The sequence below is a fragment of the Sorex fumeus genome, unplaced genomic scaffold, assembly GCF_029834395.1.
Source record: "Sorex fumeus unplaced genomic scaffold, SorFum_2.1 ptg000035l, whole genome shotgun sequence".
Taxonomy (NCBI): domain Eukaryota; kingdom Metazoa; phylum Chordata; class Mammalia; order Eulipotyphla; family Soricidae; genus Sorex; species Sorex fumeus.
In genome coordinates this window covers 30661821-30677223 of record NW_026606092.1, presented here as the reverse complement: position 1 = coordinate 30677223, position 15403 = coordinate 30661821, and the positions used below count along the sequence as shown (strand labels likewise).

General features: G+C 46.4%; 2 protein-coding genes across 2 annotated transcripts in view; both read right to left on the bottom strand.

The window, feature by feature from the left end:
- LCT (lactase) overlaps positions 1–5763 on the bottom strand; it is a 59222-nt gene extending 53459 nt beyond the window's left edge. Inside the window, exon 1 of the mRNA XM_056117556.1 lies at positions 5124–5763. Coding sequence (XP_055973531.1) covers positions 5124–5763 — 640 coding nt within the window. The remainder of the gene's footprint in view (positions 1–5123) is intronic.
- Positions 5764–9316: 3553 nt separating this feature from the next.
- MCM6 (minichromosome maintenance complex component 6) overlaps positions 9317–15403 on the bottom strand; it is a 31706-nt gene continuing 25619 nt past the window's right edge. Inside the window, exons 16-17 of the mRNA XM_056117523.1 lie at positions 12016–12155; positions 9317–9807 (exon numbers count right to left, since the gene is read on the bottom strand). Coding sequence (XP_055973498.1) covers positions 9691–9807; positions 12016–12155 — 257 coding nt within the window. The 3' untranslated portion in view covers positions 9317–9690. The remainder of the gene's footprint in view (positions 9808–12015; positions 12156–15403) is intronic.

Genomic DNA, 15403 nt, shown 5'->3' with positions numbered 1-15403 from the left:
CTGATTGAACTGGGCATGAACTCCACATGGATGCTTACTTCTCCTTGCCTCCCTGGGGTCTTCTCAGGCTGATGGAACCAACAACTCAATCGTAGGCAGATTGGCAGGAGAAGAAATAGACCAACTGACAGGGAATCTCCATATATGTGTGGATTTCCACCAGTGGGGCAAAGCTGGTGGGGGGGGGGGGCGGGGAGGGGAGAATAGACCCAGAGGTAAGGAATGCGTCTGGGACCTCACTCACCAGAAACCAAGTGCTTCTAAATCAAATGTTTGTTTTGCCATAGATAGATATTCACACAAAAGTTTACTTCTGTTGATTTATTTTGGTTTGGTTTGGTGTTGGGGCCGCACCCACTGTTACTCGGGGATCTCTCCAGGAGCATAGTGGCACCCGGGGTTGGCATGGGGGAGAAGTGACAGTAAAGGAGGAGGAGGATGCAGGGAGCTTTAAGTTGTGGTTTATTTTATTGTGTTTTATAAAGCATCAATCTTCCATCTTTAAAAAAATACTTTTAGGACGGTAGACACAAGGGCCAGGAAGATTGCTCCATAGTTGGAAGCCTGCCTTATGAGTGGGGTGGGGGAAGGCAGCTGGAATAGAGAAGGAACCACTAAGAAAATGATGGTTGGAAGGATCGGTCGGGATGGGAGATGTATGCTGAAAGTAGATAAAGGACCAAAAGTGATGGCCTCTTGGTATCTGTGTTGCAAAGCATAATACCCCAAAGGGGGGGGGGGAGGGAGAGAGAGAGAGAGAGAGAGAGAGAGAGAGAGAGAGAGAGAGAGAGAGAGAGAGAGAGAGAGAGAGAGCATGTGGGAAATTGTCTGCCAAGGAGGCAGGAGGAGGGTGGGAAAGGGGGGGGGATATACTGGGGAGACTGGTGGTGTGGAATGTGCACTGGTGGAGGGATGGGTATTTGGACATTGTATCATTGTAACTCAAACATGAAAGCTTGTAGCTGTATCTCACAGTGATCCAATACAATAAAATTTAAAAAAATACTTTTAAAGCTATTTATTTAGGGGTGCATCCCAAGCAGTGCTTAGGGGTGCCAGGGGCCACTCCCAGGTATCCCTGGTCTGAAATGTGGACTGAACAGTTCAGTCTTAGTCCAGTGATGTGGTGCCGCTGGAACCCTGCGGTGCTTGGTGCCACCAGGGACACGCCCTGCGGAGCTGGGTTTTTATTCTTTTATTGACATATAATGGTAATCATAGGCCATAAATTCATCCCTCTGAAGTGTAGAAGTCAGTGGTTTTTAGTGTGTTCACAAGGCTACAACTATCTCTGCTAATTCCGAAACATTTTAGTTAACCAAAAGAGAAATTAGGGGGGCTGGAGGGATAGCACAGCGGGTAGGGCATTCGCCTTGCATGCGGCCAACCCCGGTTCGATTCCCAGCATCCCATATGGTCCCCTGAGCACCGCCAGGAGTAATTCCTGAGTGCAGAGCCAGGAGTAACCCCTGTGCATTGCCGTGTGTGACCCAAAAAAAGAGAGAAATTACATTTTTAAAAAATACAAAAGACACAGGGCCGGAGACATAGTATGGTGAGGGGTAGGGCGCTTGCCTGGCACGTAGCTGGCCCTGGGTTCCATCCCTGGCACCCGGTACGGTCCCTAAGCATCACCAAGAGTAATCCCCACCCGCCTCCCAGCTGGGTGTGGCCCAGAAAACAAAAGGAAAGAAAGAAAAAAATTGACAGGCCCTTCTGATCTGTATTTCCCTTTTCTGAACACTTTAAGTAAAGTAAAGGCCCTCCCGTTGATCGTCGATTTGCTCCAGCGGGCCCAGTAACGTCTCCATTGGCGACTTTGTTGTTACTGTGTCTGGCATATCGAATACTCTCGGTAGCTTGCCGGGCTCTCCGAGAGGGGCGGAGGAATCGAACTCGGGTCGGCCATGTTGGCCGCTTGTAAGGCGAACGCCCTACCGCTGTGCTATCGCTCCAGCCCCTAACACTTTATATAAACGAAATCATGCGCTCTTTTGGGAAGCACAAAAGACCTGGCTGCGGGAGCGATAGTACAACAAGTAGGGCTGCTCTCACTCAGCACAGGGTTTCCAGGCTCGCCCCTGCAGCACGCAGCAGTGCCTGGCTCTGCAGGCAGAGGGCTAGCTGGGTGTGTGCACCCCACCTCCTTCCCCCAGAGGCTGGTGGGCAGCAGGAGCATTCCCTGTTTGTCACCAATAAGGATCCTGTGTTTGTGGCATGTTTCAGTTTGGACATTTGTTTTCATTCCTCTTGGGAGCGATTGCTGGGGAAGGTTGGTGGTGGGGGAGGGGCAGGATTGGGCCATACTCAGGGTTTATTTCTGGTTCTGTGCTGAGGGGTCGTTCCTGGAGGTGCCTGGGGGATCACATGCAAGTGTCAGGGATTCAAACTGGGGTCAGCGGCAGACCAAGCAAGCGTGTTACCTCCTGACCTATTTACCTCCTGCACATGAAGTCTGGCCCAGCTAAAATCTACCTTTGAGAAGACTGTCAGACTATTTTCTAAGCAGCTGCACCACCGTTGTTCACAGCAGCAGCCAATCAGCTTCTCCCAACAACTTCTCCCATCAATCATCACCAGCACTAGTTATTGTCTTTAAAAAAATTATTAGAGTCATCTTAGTATCTTGCCCGTATGGCAAAGCCTGGCAAGCTACCCGTGATGTCGATATGCCAAACACAGTAACAACAAGTCTCACAATGGAGACGTTACTGGGCCCGCTCGAGCAAATCTTAGTTGATGTGGAGTGGTATTGTTATATTTTATTATTAATAATTATTATTGTCCTTCTTGGTTTTGATTCCCCACCCAGCAATGCTTGAGGGCTACTACTCCTGGCTCAGGGGTCACTCACTGGTCACTAGAACCACATCTCCACCTCAAAAGTCTTTCTTAAAAAGTCTAAAAGTCAGGGCTGGAGTGATAGCACTTTAGGTTAGGGCCTTGCATGCGGCCGACCCAGGTTCGATTCCCAGCATCCCATATGGTCCCCTGAGCACCACCAGGAGTAATTCCTGAGTACATGAGCCAGGAGTAACCTCTGTGCATTGCCGGGTGTGACCCAAAAAGAAAAAAAAGAAGTCTGAAAGTCTTAAGGAGTGACCAGAAAAATAGCACACAGGGACAGAGTACATGCTTTGCATGCTGAAGGCCTAATTCCAACTCTACCCCACCCACCCCCACACCACCATCACATAGTCCCCAAGTACCACTGGAAGCAATTCTCAAGAACAAAGCTCAGTATTACCCGTGAGTACTATCGGGTGTGGTCCAAAACCAAACTTACAAAAACTACAATATATAATAAGGTAAAGGTAAGGTAAAGGCCCTCCCGTTGATCGTCGATTTGCTCGAGCGGGCCCAGTAACGTCTCCATTGGAGACTTTGTTGTTACTGTGTCTGGCACATCCAATACTCTCGGTAGCTTGCCGGGCTCTCCGAGAGGGGCGGAGGAATCGAACTCGGGTCGGCCATGTTGGCCGCTTGTCAGGCGAACGCCCTACCGCTGTGCTATCATTCCAGACCAGTGGCGCAATCGGTTAGCACGCGGTACTTATATAATAAGAATACATCTTAAATCCAAATTGGTTCCCAAAATTGCTGTATCTAATATTCACTCAGGACTTTCATTAAAATCATACTTAGTTCTTCCCTGACCTACTGAATCATAACCACCAGTTACCAGTGAAGCAGGAATACAGACCACTACAACCACGGCCTTTCCTACTCTCTATCAATGTATCATTTTATGATCTAAATATCTGTCTCTTTCTGGTGCTGAAAAGTCGATTTCAGATTATGTTATTTTGTGTGAGAAAGCAGAGCTTGAGAACAGACAGATTTGAAGTATAGAAGAATCAGGGAGAGAGGATGGGGAAAGGGAAGGACAGACAGATGACCTGGGTTCAGCCTCAAGAATGAGCACGGGGGCTGGAATGAAAGTACAGTGGGTCGGGCATTTGCCTTGCACGTGGCCGACCAGGGTTCGAGTCCCAGCATCCCATATGGTCGCCTGAGCATCGCCAAGAGTAATTCCTGAGTGCTAAGCCAGGTGTAACCCTTGTGCAACACCAGGTGTGATGCAAAAAGTAAAAAAAAAAAAAGAAGAAGAAGAAGAATTAGAGACAGCTTCGGGGCAGGGCACAGACTCTGCGTGCAGGAGGCCAGGTTTGAATCCCAGGTCTTGGTCTTGGAGCATTCAGGGAGTGACTTCCAGGCACAGCTAACCCCATCTGCCCCCCCAACCCCAAAAGACTGGGTATGGAATCTTAAATGGTTTCATTTATTTGCTTTGATTTGAGGCCACACCTGGCAGCTTTGTTACTATTGTCTCTGCACTCAGGAATTATTTCTGGCGATGCTCAGGAGACCATATGGGATTTTGGGGATTACACCCAGGTTGGCAGCATGCAAGGCAAGCGCCTTCCCCACTGTATTGTTCCTCCTCGCCCCATTTTTTTTTCTTTTTGGGTTACACCCAGCATCGCACAGGGGTTACTCCTGGCTCTGCACTCAGGAGTTACTCCTGGCGGTGCTCAGGGGACCATATGGGATGCTGGGAATCGAACCTGGGTTGGCTGAGTGCAAGGCAAACGCCCTACTCGCTGTGCTATCGCTCCAGCCCCACCCCAAGATATTTTTTTAAATTAAGTACGCGGATTCAATAATTAAAAGAAAAGTTAACAATATACTATTTCCCCCCTCCCTGCTCCTCCTGTTATTTAGTCCCTGTCCCTGTCACTGTCCTCCCGTTGTTCATCATGCAAGTCAAGCGCTTTATTCGCTGTGCTATTGCTCCAGCCGATGTTATTTAGTAAGGTGTGAAAAAATTATATCTATTAATAAAAAGCTGAGTTTCGACACAGTAACAATAAAGTCTCCAATGGAGACGTTACTGGGCCCGCTCGAGCAAATCGACGATCAACGGGAGGGCCTAGGCAAAAAAAATTAAAAATTAAGTATGCTGGGCAGAGAGCACTATAAGCAATCTAGGCCTCCCTGCACTGGGAAGTTAATATATTGAATGAAAGGTATGACAGGCCCAGGGGTAGCCGAGGAGAAGCAGGACAGGGGTGGGGGTTAGAGAAGGCTGCAGGGGACACCATCCAGTGCTGTGAACTCACCCTGAGATGCGTATTTCTCATGGTAACTCTCATAGGCTTTCTTGTGGGCAGCGGAGATGACCTGGAGTCGCGATGCTCTTGAATCCTGGTGGGGAAGCCCCTCTATCACCTCGTCCAAGTCACTGAACGTGAACCAGATCCCGACAAGGTCCCCAAAGGACTGGAAGGCGAATGCCGCATAGTCAGCGAAGTGGTCAGCAAAGCTGCCCGCTTGGTGAAGGACGCCGGCCGGGAAGGCGCCCCGGTGCAGAATGACCAGGGGCTGCAGATCTGCCGCACCCAGGGCCTGAAGCAGGTGCCGGTAGCACTGCACTGTGCGCGCGGCTGGGGTCTCGGGGCCCCCAGCCGGGAGAAGCTGCACCCAGGGCAGGTAAACTTTATAGTGGGTGACCCCAAGGGCACGAAGACTGCGAAAGTACTCGGGCAGGAAGGCTGGCAGTGGCTGGGGACACACATGAATGTCTTGGTCCCCAGTTCCCGCGTTAGAGCCCTGGCTGGCCTGGGTCCCGCTCAGGTTCCGCAGCAGGTCACTAGTCAGAGGGCCAGCAGATGAAATGAAATCTCTGTCCAGGTCCCAGCCGAAGCCCCAGCACGAAGCACTCAGGAGGACAATCAAGGCTGCTCTCCAGGTCAACCCCATGTTGATGGAACTCCCCGGAGGCACAAGGAGGCCCACTGGTGTCTTCACTTTATAGCTAACGCTGAGGCTGTAAAACGGATTATTAGCACAATATTTAACTGAGCTGCTGATAGCATAATCAGTGCCTGGTTTGCCAATGGAATATAAAACATTTTAAAGAGATAAAAATGCTGACATCTGCTTCTCACAGAATTTAACTCTCTCTCTCTCTCTCTCTCTCTCTCTCTCTTGACCATCTGTGAGATAGATCATTACAAAGCTGTTCACGATAGGGTTTCAGTCACACAATGGTTTCTCACACAACTCAAGCTGAAGATCCTGGGAAGTGTCTGCACAAAATACAAAATGTTTCACATTTGCTATCTTAAAATTCATTCATATGGGGGTGGGTAGTAAATAAAAAAGTATTTGTATAATAGAAAAAGAGCGACTCAGGAAACTTTTCTTCCTGTCAGTGTTTGTGTGTTTGTGTGTGTGTGTGTCGGAGGGGGTAGGGGGGGTGGGCAGAGCCATACTTTAATCAGTGTGCTTGCCTTGCATTTGACCAATCTGGGTTTGATCTCCAACACTGTTTATGTCCCCAGAGCCCCACCAGAAACAAGTCCTGAGCACCGCCGAGTGTGGTCCTAACACACACACACACACACACACGCACACACACACACACACACACACACTTTAAATTTCATAGGGCAGTAAGAGATGAGGGTGAGACATTTGCCTTGCACGTGGCCCACCTGGGTTTGATTCCCTACGCGGCTCCCTCAAGTCCCCACCAGAGGTGATGCCATAGCACAAAGCCAGAAGTTATCCCTGAGCTTGTATAGTAATTTAATTTTTGTTTTGGGGTCACAACCAGTAGTTCTCAGAGCTTACTTCTGGCTCTGTGCTCAGGAATTATTCCTGGCAGCACTCAGGGGATCATAAGGGGTGCCATAAGGGATCAAATTAAAATTGGCCACTTATAGGCAAGAATCTAAACCCTTGTACTCTGTCTCCAACTCATAATTATTGATGAACATGTGGTGATTTGACTGAAAATACATTAAATTTATAGATTAGTTGACAACTTATAATATCCAACTTCCAATTTAGGATCATATTTTTCAACACATCCTTTTATTAAAAACCTCATCTGATGTTTTTCATAAGTTCTTGTACACACTCCATCAATCTACCAGACGCTGAGTTCCTAACAACTGTTCTGTGGAGAAAGGCTTGAGGAACCTCACATGCTCTGGAATTCCCACTCTGATGGCAGAACTGGAGAGGGCAGATTTCACCTCAAAGATCTCACCGTTCCTGGAATTCAGATTTTGCTTTAATAAGGAATTGAGCCAAACTGAAGTTCAAATTCCTTTCACACTTATTTCAACACCTCTTCACATCATTTGCTGAATTTCCTGCCTGACTTTTAATCCTTGTTTTCTACTATTTTCTCCTACCTCAAGAGGAAACCTGAACTCCTATATGTTGTAACTTTGTTCTTTCTCATTAATGAGAAACATACCTTGATAAGTTTAGACCTTGGATATACTCACTATAACTTCTCTATCCATTTTGAATTCTCCTTGCTCCATTTCAAGCCAGTGATAAGAGAGTTCACAAACCCCATATAAAAACATTACCTAACTGGCTCTACAAGGCCCAGATTCTTCTTTTGTGGAACAGCTTCATTGCAAACTTAATAATCATAACTAAGACTCAGAAATGATTAGTATCATATGTTAAATATTTTTCTCCCCAAGAGTCGTAAAATTTGATGGTGTTATATAATATAGAAAATGACAACTTTCCCGTAGAAAAGCAAAAAATGAAACAATTGAGTTCCAGGCATTACTAAGGAGTGAAGAAAAATGTAAAATAAACTTTCAGCGTTTACTTTTCAGGGGGTAGGGTTTACTCCTGGCTCGGCTGCTCAGAGATCTGGCTGGGCTCAGGGGACCATATGTAGGGCTAGGAATTGAACCTGGATTGGCGGCATGCAAGGCAAGCGCTCTACTCACTGATTCTGCCTCTATCCCCTTTTACTTATTTTTAACACGATCTTCCAGTTTCACTTTGGGGCCACTCTCAGGTGTTCAGGGGCCACTGCTAGTTTTGTGCTTGGTCCACTGAACCTTTTCTCCAGTCTTTCATTTTTATAAACTATCTTTGGGGGGGTGGGGGTGGGGGTGGGGCCAAAGAGATGTTTCAATGGGCTGAGTATATCCCTTGCATGCTCAAAGGCTGGGTTCAAACTCTGGCAACACATACGTTCCTCCACGTGCTGACAGTATTTTGGCTTTGGGCCAAAATGACAATGGTCAGGTCTTATTTCTGACTCTGGGCTCAGGAATTACTCCTGATGGTGCGTGGGAGTGCCGGGGATCAAACCAGGGTCAGCTGCTTCCAAGGCAAGTGCCCTACCTCTACACTATCACTCTGGCCCCCACAACTCACTGGGAACAATGAATCAAAAGGTTTGAGTGCATATTTTACATACAGGAGCCCCCTGGTTCAATCCCTGGCACCACATGGTCACCACCCCCAGAACTGAGAAAGTAATAGTGGAGCACTGTGGCATGAGCAACCCCTAAGCATTGCCAGCTGTGTTCCACTTCCCCCAAAACCAAAAATGGAACTGAACAGTTGAAAGTCATCCTCAAGGCCCCTCGGCTTTTTAATAAATTCTAACAGGAACTCCAAAGAGTCCTTAATAGCTATTACTGAAAACTTTCGACAGGTCATATTTCAGACCTTTTAAAATTGCACATAAGGGGTCCAGAGCGATAGTATAGCGGGTAGGGTGTTTGCCTTGCATGCAAACAAACCCCCGGCATCCCATATGGTCCCCCAAGCACCGTCAAGAGTAATTCTTGAGTGCAAAGCCAGGAGTAACCCCTTTGCATCGCTGGGTGCAACCAAAAAAGCGAAAAATAGTAATAACAAATAAAATTACATATAACTTAAAAACTTTGATAGAGGCTAAAGATGTGGGTCAAAGGTATACCTCCTGCTTTGCTGGTGTAGGACTCTAGGGTTCAATCGTAAGCACCACATTAAAAAAAATCTTTATTTTAATAATCTTTATTTACTCACTGATAAATAATTCCCCTGCCCTATCATTTTTTTTTTTTGGACTCTCCAGTACTGCTCAGGGTAAGGTTTGGGGGATTAATTCTGATACCTGGCTGGATGGTACAATGGTACAATGCTTGGGTCCTCCAGTGCTTGAGGACCTCTTGATTTACTGTCAAGTGTGCGGGGGCCATGCAGTACTGGGGAGCACAGCCCCTTTTGTGATGCATACATTTGGCTGCAGTGTGGCAGGAAATGGGAGAGAGCAGAGATATGAGGGTCAAACATCAGAGCCGCCAGAACCCACCCTCAGAACATGTGGGACACCACGGATTTGACCTCACAACCACATGCTTACAAGGCTGTGGCACTCTAAGCTCTGGCCCTAAAATCATCTTTGTGAATTCATATTTATAAGCAGATGGAAACAATCAGTAAACGATAAACCCAACAGACAACTGAAGAACAAGTAATTTATTTTGGTAACAAAAACTGCAGTAGCAGGCAACTGACGGAAGTTATTTCCTCAATAAGATAAGCACATACCATTAGAGTAACAAGTCTTTTCCTATACACAGAACAAAGTTCTTAGTTACATGTCACTGGGTTCCACATGTTACTGGGTGTCAACTCCACTTAAACAAGAAGCACAGGAACAGGGTTAGAATCTGTGTCAGTATAAAAGCATGTGACAGAAATCTGATACACTTGAAGGCCCTCAAGGTGGTCCTTGTTTCTCATGAATCTTCCTGAAACAATGCTCCTAGAAACATTTCTTCCTCTTAGAGCTCTCCAATCAGGTTCCCTGCTCCAGGTCAGGCGGTAGAAGGCTAATGGTTCTCTACTCAGGTAATTACTTTGATGAGTTCAATCTTCGAGCAAGTAATTAGGGTTGACCACCAAGAAGGGATCTTCTTCATAGCTTTCACTGCCTTCTGAGGAGCCTCTCAGTCCCGCCTGGGTGAGCTCAATCAGAACATGATCCTGTGAAACACAGATATTTGTCCCACAGTCTTTATCAGAACAGAAACACCCAGAGAATACAAGATGTGAATCGTAAAGGTTGGCTAAGATTTTTCTTTAATTTCCCCTCTAAGAATTTCTAGAAAAAGAATAAAACCTTGGGGCTGGAGCGATAGTACAGCGGGTAGGGCATTTGCCTTGCACGTGGCCGACCCGGGTTCGATCCCCGGCATCCCACATGGTCCCCCAAGCACCGCCAGGAGTAATTCCTGAGTGCAGAGCCAAGAGTAACCCCTGAGCATCGCTGGGTGTGACCCAAAAAGAAAAAAAAAAAACAATAAAATCATGGTTCTGTAAATCCCCCTTCTATTACCATATTCAACTATTCTTATTGTGCATATTCATAAACCTTAAATTTTTATTATTATTATTATTATTATTTCTTTTTGGGTCAAACCCGGCAATGCTCAGGGGATAATCCGGGTTTTGCACTCAGGAATTACTTCTGGCGGTGCTCGGAGGACCATATGGGATGCTGGGAATCGAACCCGGGTCAGCCGCATGCAAGGCGAATGCCCTACCCACTGTACTATTGCTCCAGTCCCAATTTTTATTTATTTTTAAATGTAGGAGTAGAGCTATTTATTCAGCCGCTGATTACGCTGACTGAATCAGGCATGAACTCCAAATCATAAACCTTCTAAATTAAAAAAAAAAAAATTAAAGAGAAAGACACTATAGTGGGTAGGAGTGTTTGCCTTGCATGTGGCCAACACGGGTTTGATACCCAGCATCCCATATGGTCTTCCAAGTCCACCAGGAGTGATTCCTGACTGTAGAGCCAGAAGTAACCCCTAAGCACCACTTGGTGTGTCCCATCTTTTTAGATAATAAAATTTAAAATATTTAAGGTAGCTGGAGCAACAGTACAGCAGATATGGTGCTTGTTTGTATGTGGCCGAACTGGGTTAGATCCCTGGCACCCCATGTGGTCCCAAGTCCATCAGGAATGACCCGGGAGAAGAGCCAGGAGTAAGACCTACGTACAGGTAGGTGTGGCTCAAAAATAAATTAAGCTCAACAGACAATATAATTTTAAGTCCTTTTTTGGGGAGGAGGCATACCCAATGGTACTCAAGGGCTCACAGGATATCAAGAATCATAACCTGTGCTCCAAACCTTTATCCTGTTGGTCTTAGACACCTGGATTTAATAGGGCTTCCTGGCATGATTTCACATGATTTCAGGTGATTTCAAATACAATTCAGAAATTAAAAGCAGGGGTGGGGTGTCCCTGGACTTTACACAAGGGAGGCCTAGGTTTGATTTCTGGCACCACATGCCCCCCACCCCCACAACACTGCCAGGAGCGGCCCTGAACATCGAGCTGGAAAAGCCAACAAGAACTGCTATTCCAGGCAGGTCACAGACCAGGTACTGTCAGGAATTGAGTTAGGGATCCCACATGCCACAGGAACTGTTTGGAACATATTAAATCTGCTATCGCTATAGCCAAGTAGGCAGCCGGCAGCATATTCTTGAGTTTAGAGTCGAGGTGAGAGCTGGAGAGAAAAATCTTGGAGTCATCAGCAGATAAGGTTTAAACTAATAAAAGCAAATCCGGTCTCTTAGTGAGGGACACGGAGAAGGGGTCCAAGGACTGAGCACAGCACTTCATTTAACAAGAGGGCTGGAGAGTGCAGCAGGGAAGGCATCTGCCTGGCACACAGCCAACCCAGGTTTAATTCCCAGCACCACACAGGATGCCTTGAGCACCACTAGGGAGAGCCCTGAGCGCAACAGATTGTTGCCCAAAGACCCATCAGTCAAAAGTAAGAGAGGGATTAAGTGGGGTTAAGGTGCTGACTTTACAAGACAAGCTGTCAGTTTGATCCCCGGCATCACACATACAGTCTCCCAAACACTGCCAGCAATCACTTCTGAGCAGGGAGCTAGGAATAGCTCCTGAGGATGCGGGGTATGGTTTAAAAACCCAGCCAACAAAAGCACTCAAATGATAAGAAGCCTAAGTCCATCTTTCCAAATTGAGTTCTGCTTGTTTTAGCAGACAAAACCAATCATTTGCCCAATATTCTCCTTAGTTTTTCAACTCATAATTCTGACTACATCCCAATGAATTAAAATTAATGAGCTGATAATCCCATATGGCTGTAAGGCACGGACTCCCTCCCTCATTAGTACCCCAAGCAAGAGCAGTGCGGTACGTACGTAGTGGATGAGTCGATGGATGACCTTCTCTATGATTCTCTTTTTATTTATAAGCTCCTCTTCAGAATCTATTTCTGACTCAATTTCCTTCAAGTACCAATTAACGAGCTCACTCCTCTTTAAAGCGCAGTCATCGTCTTCTGTAAGGAAAAATACATTTAAGAAAGGATGTAGTTGGGGCTGGAGCCAACAGCCCTGAGGAGAGAGGGCTTGTGTTGCACATGGACGTGTTTGATCACCAGCATCGCATGTAGTCTCTGAAACACTGCCAGGTGTGATCCCTGAGTGCAGGCCTAGAAATAAGTCTGAGCATTGCAAGCTGTGACCCAAAACCAAGAAAAAAAAAAAAAGGATTAAGTGGGGCTGGAGCAATAGCACAGCAGGTAGGGCGTTAGCCTTGTACGCGGCCAACCCAGGTTCGATTCCCAGCATCCCGTATGGTCCTCCGAGCACTGCCAGGCGTAATTCCTGAGTACATGAGCCAGGAGTGAGGCGTGACCCCGCTCCCCCCCCGCCAAAAAAAAAGGATTTAGTTATCCTCCTAGCAAACTATACCAGGAAACAGGAAACCTGGGAGTCTGCAGGCACAAGATAATGTAGAAAGAAACTAGATAATCGTCAACTTGTCAGAGAGAACACCTGTTGAAATAAGTTCTGCAATGTTTTACCTGCAAGCCTGAAATAACCTGTCATAATACTTGCATTAGACCATGCCTTACCTTACCCTGAGGAAAAAATTCCTACAGCGATTATAAGACGAGCTTCTTAAAGATAATAATATATCTAAGTATGGGCTGCAGAGGCAGTACAGGCGTGAAGGCACTTGCCTTACATGTGGCCAACCCCAGAGTAAGCTCTGAGGACCACTAGGTGTGGCTGAACCCCCACCCCAAGATCTCTACATATAAAGATACTTCCTTTATTTTATGCTTCATCACCTATGAGAATGTCTGCCAGCAGCCACTGAAAGTTCGTATTAAGAATAAAGCAAAATGCCGGAGATCTCTCCGGACCCCGGCCTGAGCCAATTCCAACAGGACATCTCAGATGGAGCATCTGTGCCCTCCCCGCCCGCTCCAGATGAAACCCAAGCAACCATGAGCTTCCAGAAGCAAAACCCAGGTACGCAGGTTCCAGGACTAAGACTCCAGATCTCGTGATGGTAGCGGAGACAGGCCATCCCCTTCCCGCCTCCCCGCCACTGGGGCTCCTGGCTGGGATGGCCATGATCTGCGTCCGGGCGCCATCTCGGTGCATCAACAGCCTTTATCCAGAGACTTCCAAATGAATCTCCAAATGGATTAGCTCTTTACAGAGATGTCTCTGGACCCCAACCAGTTACAATTTTAGAATTCCAGAAGCACGTGGCTGCTTTCTCAGTCACTTGACCTTTCATGATACTCATAATAAGCAACAGAAAATAAATTATCTAGCATCTGCCCCTGGCAGGCAGCCTTTAATAGTGGTGGAAATATTCGAGCAAACCATAATGCCCAAAAGTAGAGAGAGAGTATTGGGGAAATTGTATGCCAGAGAGGTAGGGGGAAGGCTTGGATTGGGGTGGATACTGGGGACATTGGTGGTAGAAAATGTGCCTGGTGGAGGGATGGGTGTTCGATCATTGTATGACTGAAACTCAAACATGAAAGTTTTGTAACTGTATCTCACAGTGATTCAAAAAATTCTCTCAAAACAAACAACAAAAAACCAAAAACTGTCCTCCCGATGTTCATTGATTTGCTCGAGCAGGCCCAGTAACGTCTCCATTTTGAGACTTGTTACTGTGTTTGGCATATTGACTACGTCACGGGTAGCTTGCGAGGCTTTGCCGTGCGGGCGAGATACTCTCGGTAGCTTGCAAAGCCTGGCAAGCTACAATATGCCAAACACAGTAACAAGTCTCTCAAAACAAAACAAAAAGGAATAAAGCAAGCAAGACTTGTTAAGCATTTTTTCTCTTTGCAAGGGGAAAGAATTTAAAGAATTAGTCAACAACAAAGTCAAATCCACTAGCATTCACTCAAAAATTATCAGTTTAGGAGCCATGAGATAGTATAGCAGGTAAAGCAGTTAGCCTATATAAGGCCAACCCCTGTTTAATTCCCAGCACCCCATCTGGTCCCCCAAGCATTGCCTGGAGTAATTCCTGAGTGCAGAGCCAGAAATAAGCCCTGAGCACTGCTTGGTAACATAATGCACCGAAAGAGCACCCAACAATCAGTTTATTCCAGTATGGTCTATCCATACCAACTGAAATATCGGCTGTATAAGAGTCCAAATGAGGGGCCAGAGCAATAGCACAGAGGGTAGGGGTTTTGCCTTGCTTTTGGCCATCCCAGGTTCAATCTCTGGAATCCCATATGGTCCCCCCAAGCACTGTCAGGAGTAATTCCTGAGTGCGGAGCCAGGAACAACACTGAGTGCCACGGGATGTGACGAAAAACACCGAAGGGAATGAAAAAAAAGTTCAAATGAATTCACAAAAAATTTTCAATATGGATATTATAACTAAAGGTAAAAGGTTAAGGTAAAGGGCCTCCCGTTGATCATCGATTTGCTCGAGCGGGCCCAGTAACGTCTCCATTGGAGACTTTGTTGTTACTGTGTCTGGCATATCGAATACTCTCGGTAGCTTGCCGGGCTCTCCGAGAGGGGCGGAGGAATCGAACTCGGGTCGGCCATGTTGGCCGCTTGTAAGGCGAACGCCCTACCCGCTGTGCTATCGCTCCAGCCCCATGGATATTATAACTAGCAAAAAATTAAATATATTTAATCTTGATTCTAGCAGATGTCAATAAAATATAAACTCTAAATAAGAAAATTCTAGCACTGGCGATGAGAATGCTTTTGAAAACTCTTTCACTTTCGAACACTCACATCTACCCTACCCCCAGTGTTGTTAGGATGCTTGGGAGCACATGTGCGCTCTAGAGTCGCTGTGGTACACAGAAGTTCACACTGCATCAGCATCGCACTGCTGTGGGAATGGGTTAACTGGTGCATGCCTGAGGCTCTGGGGACTAAATGCCTGCAGAGGTGCTTTCTGCCACTGAGCCATTTGTGGACCTTTTCTTTCCTCTTTTCTTTTCCCCCTCCATTCTTTCTTTTGTTTCTTTTTGTTCCTAGTAGAATCAATCTGCAGAATGCAAAAGCCAAATTTCCAAGGAAAAAAATAGAGCCACAATTATAGGGCCCTATATTTACTAGACTAAGATAATCTCTGTTTTCTTCTGATGAGATTGTGTCAGGAAACCTGCATGTTGGAACTGGTTCAAATAGCAATTGTCTGATGGTTTACCACCAAATTGAAGCTTAACATTCAACATGAGCTAATCATATTTTATTCTGCAGTTACTAACTATAAACTGTAAAACTTAAAGTAGCTTGG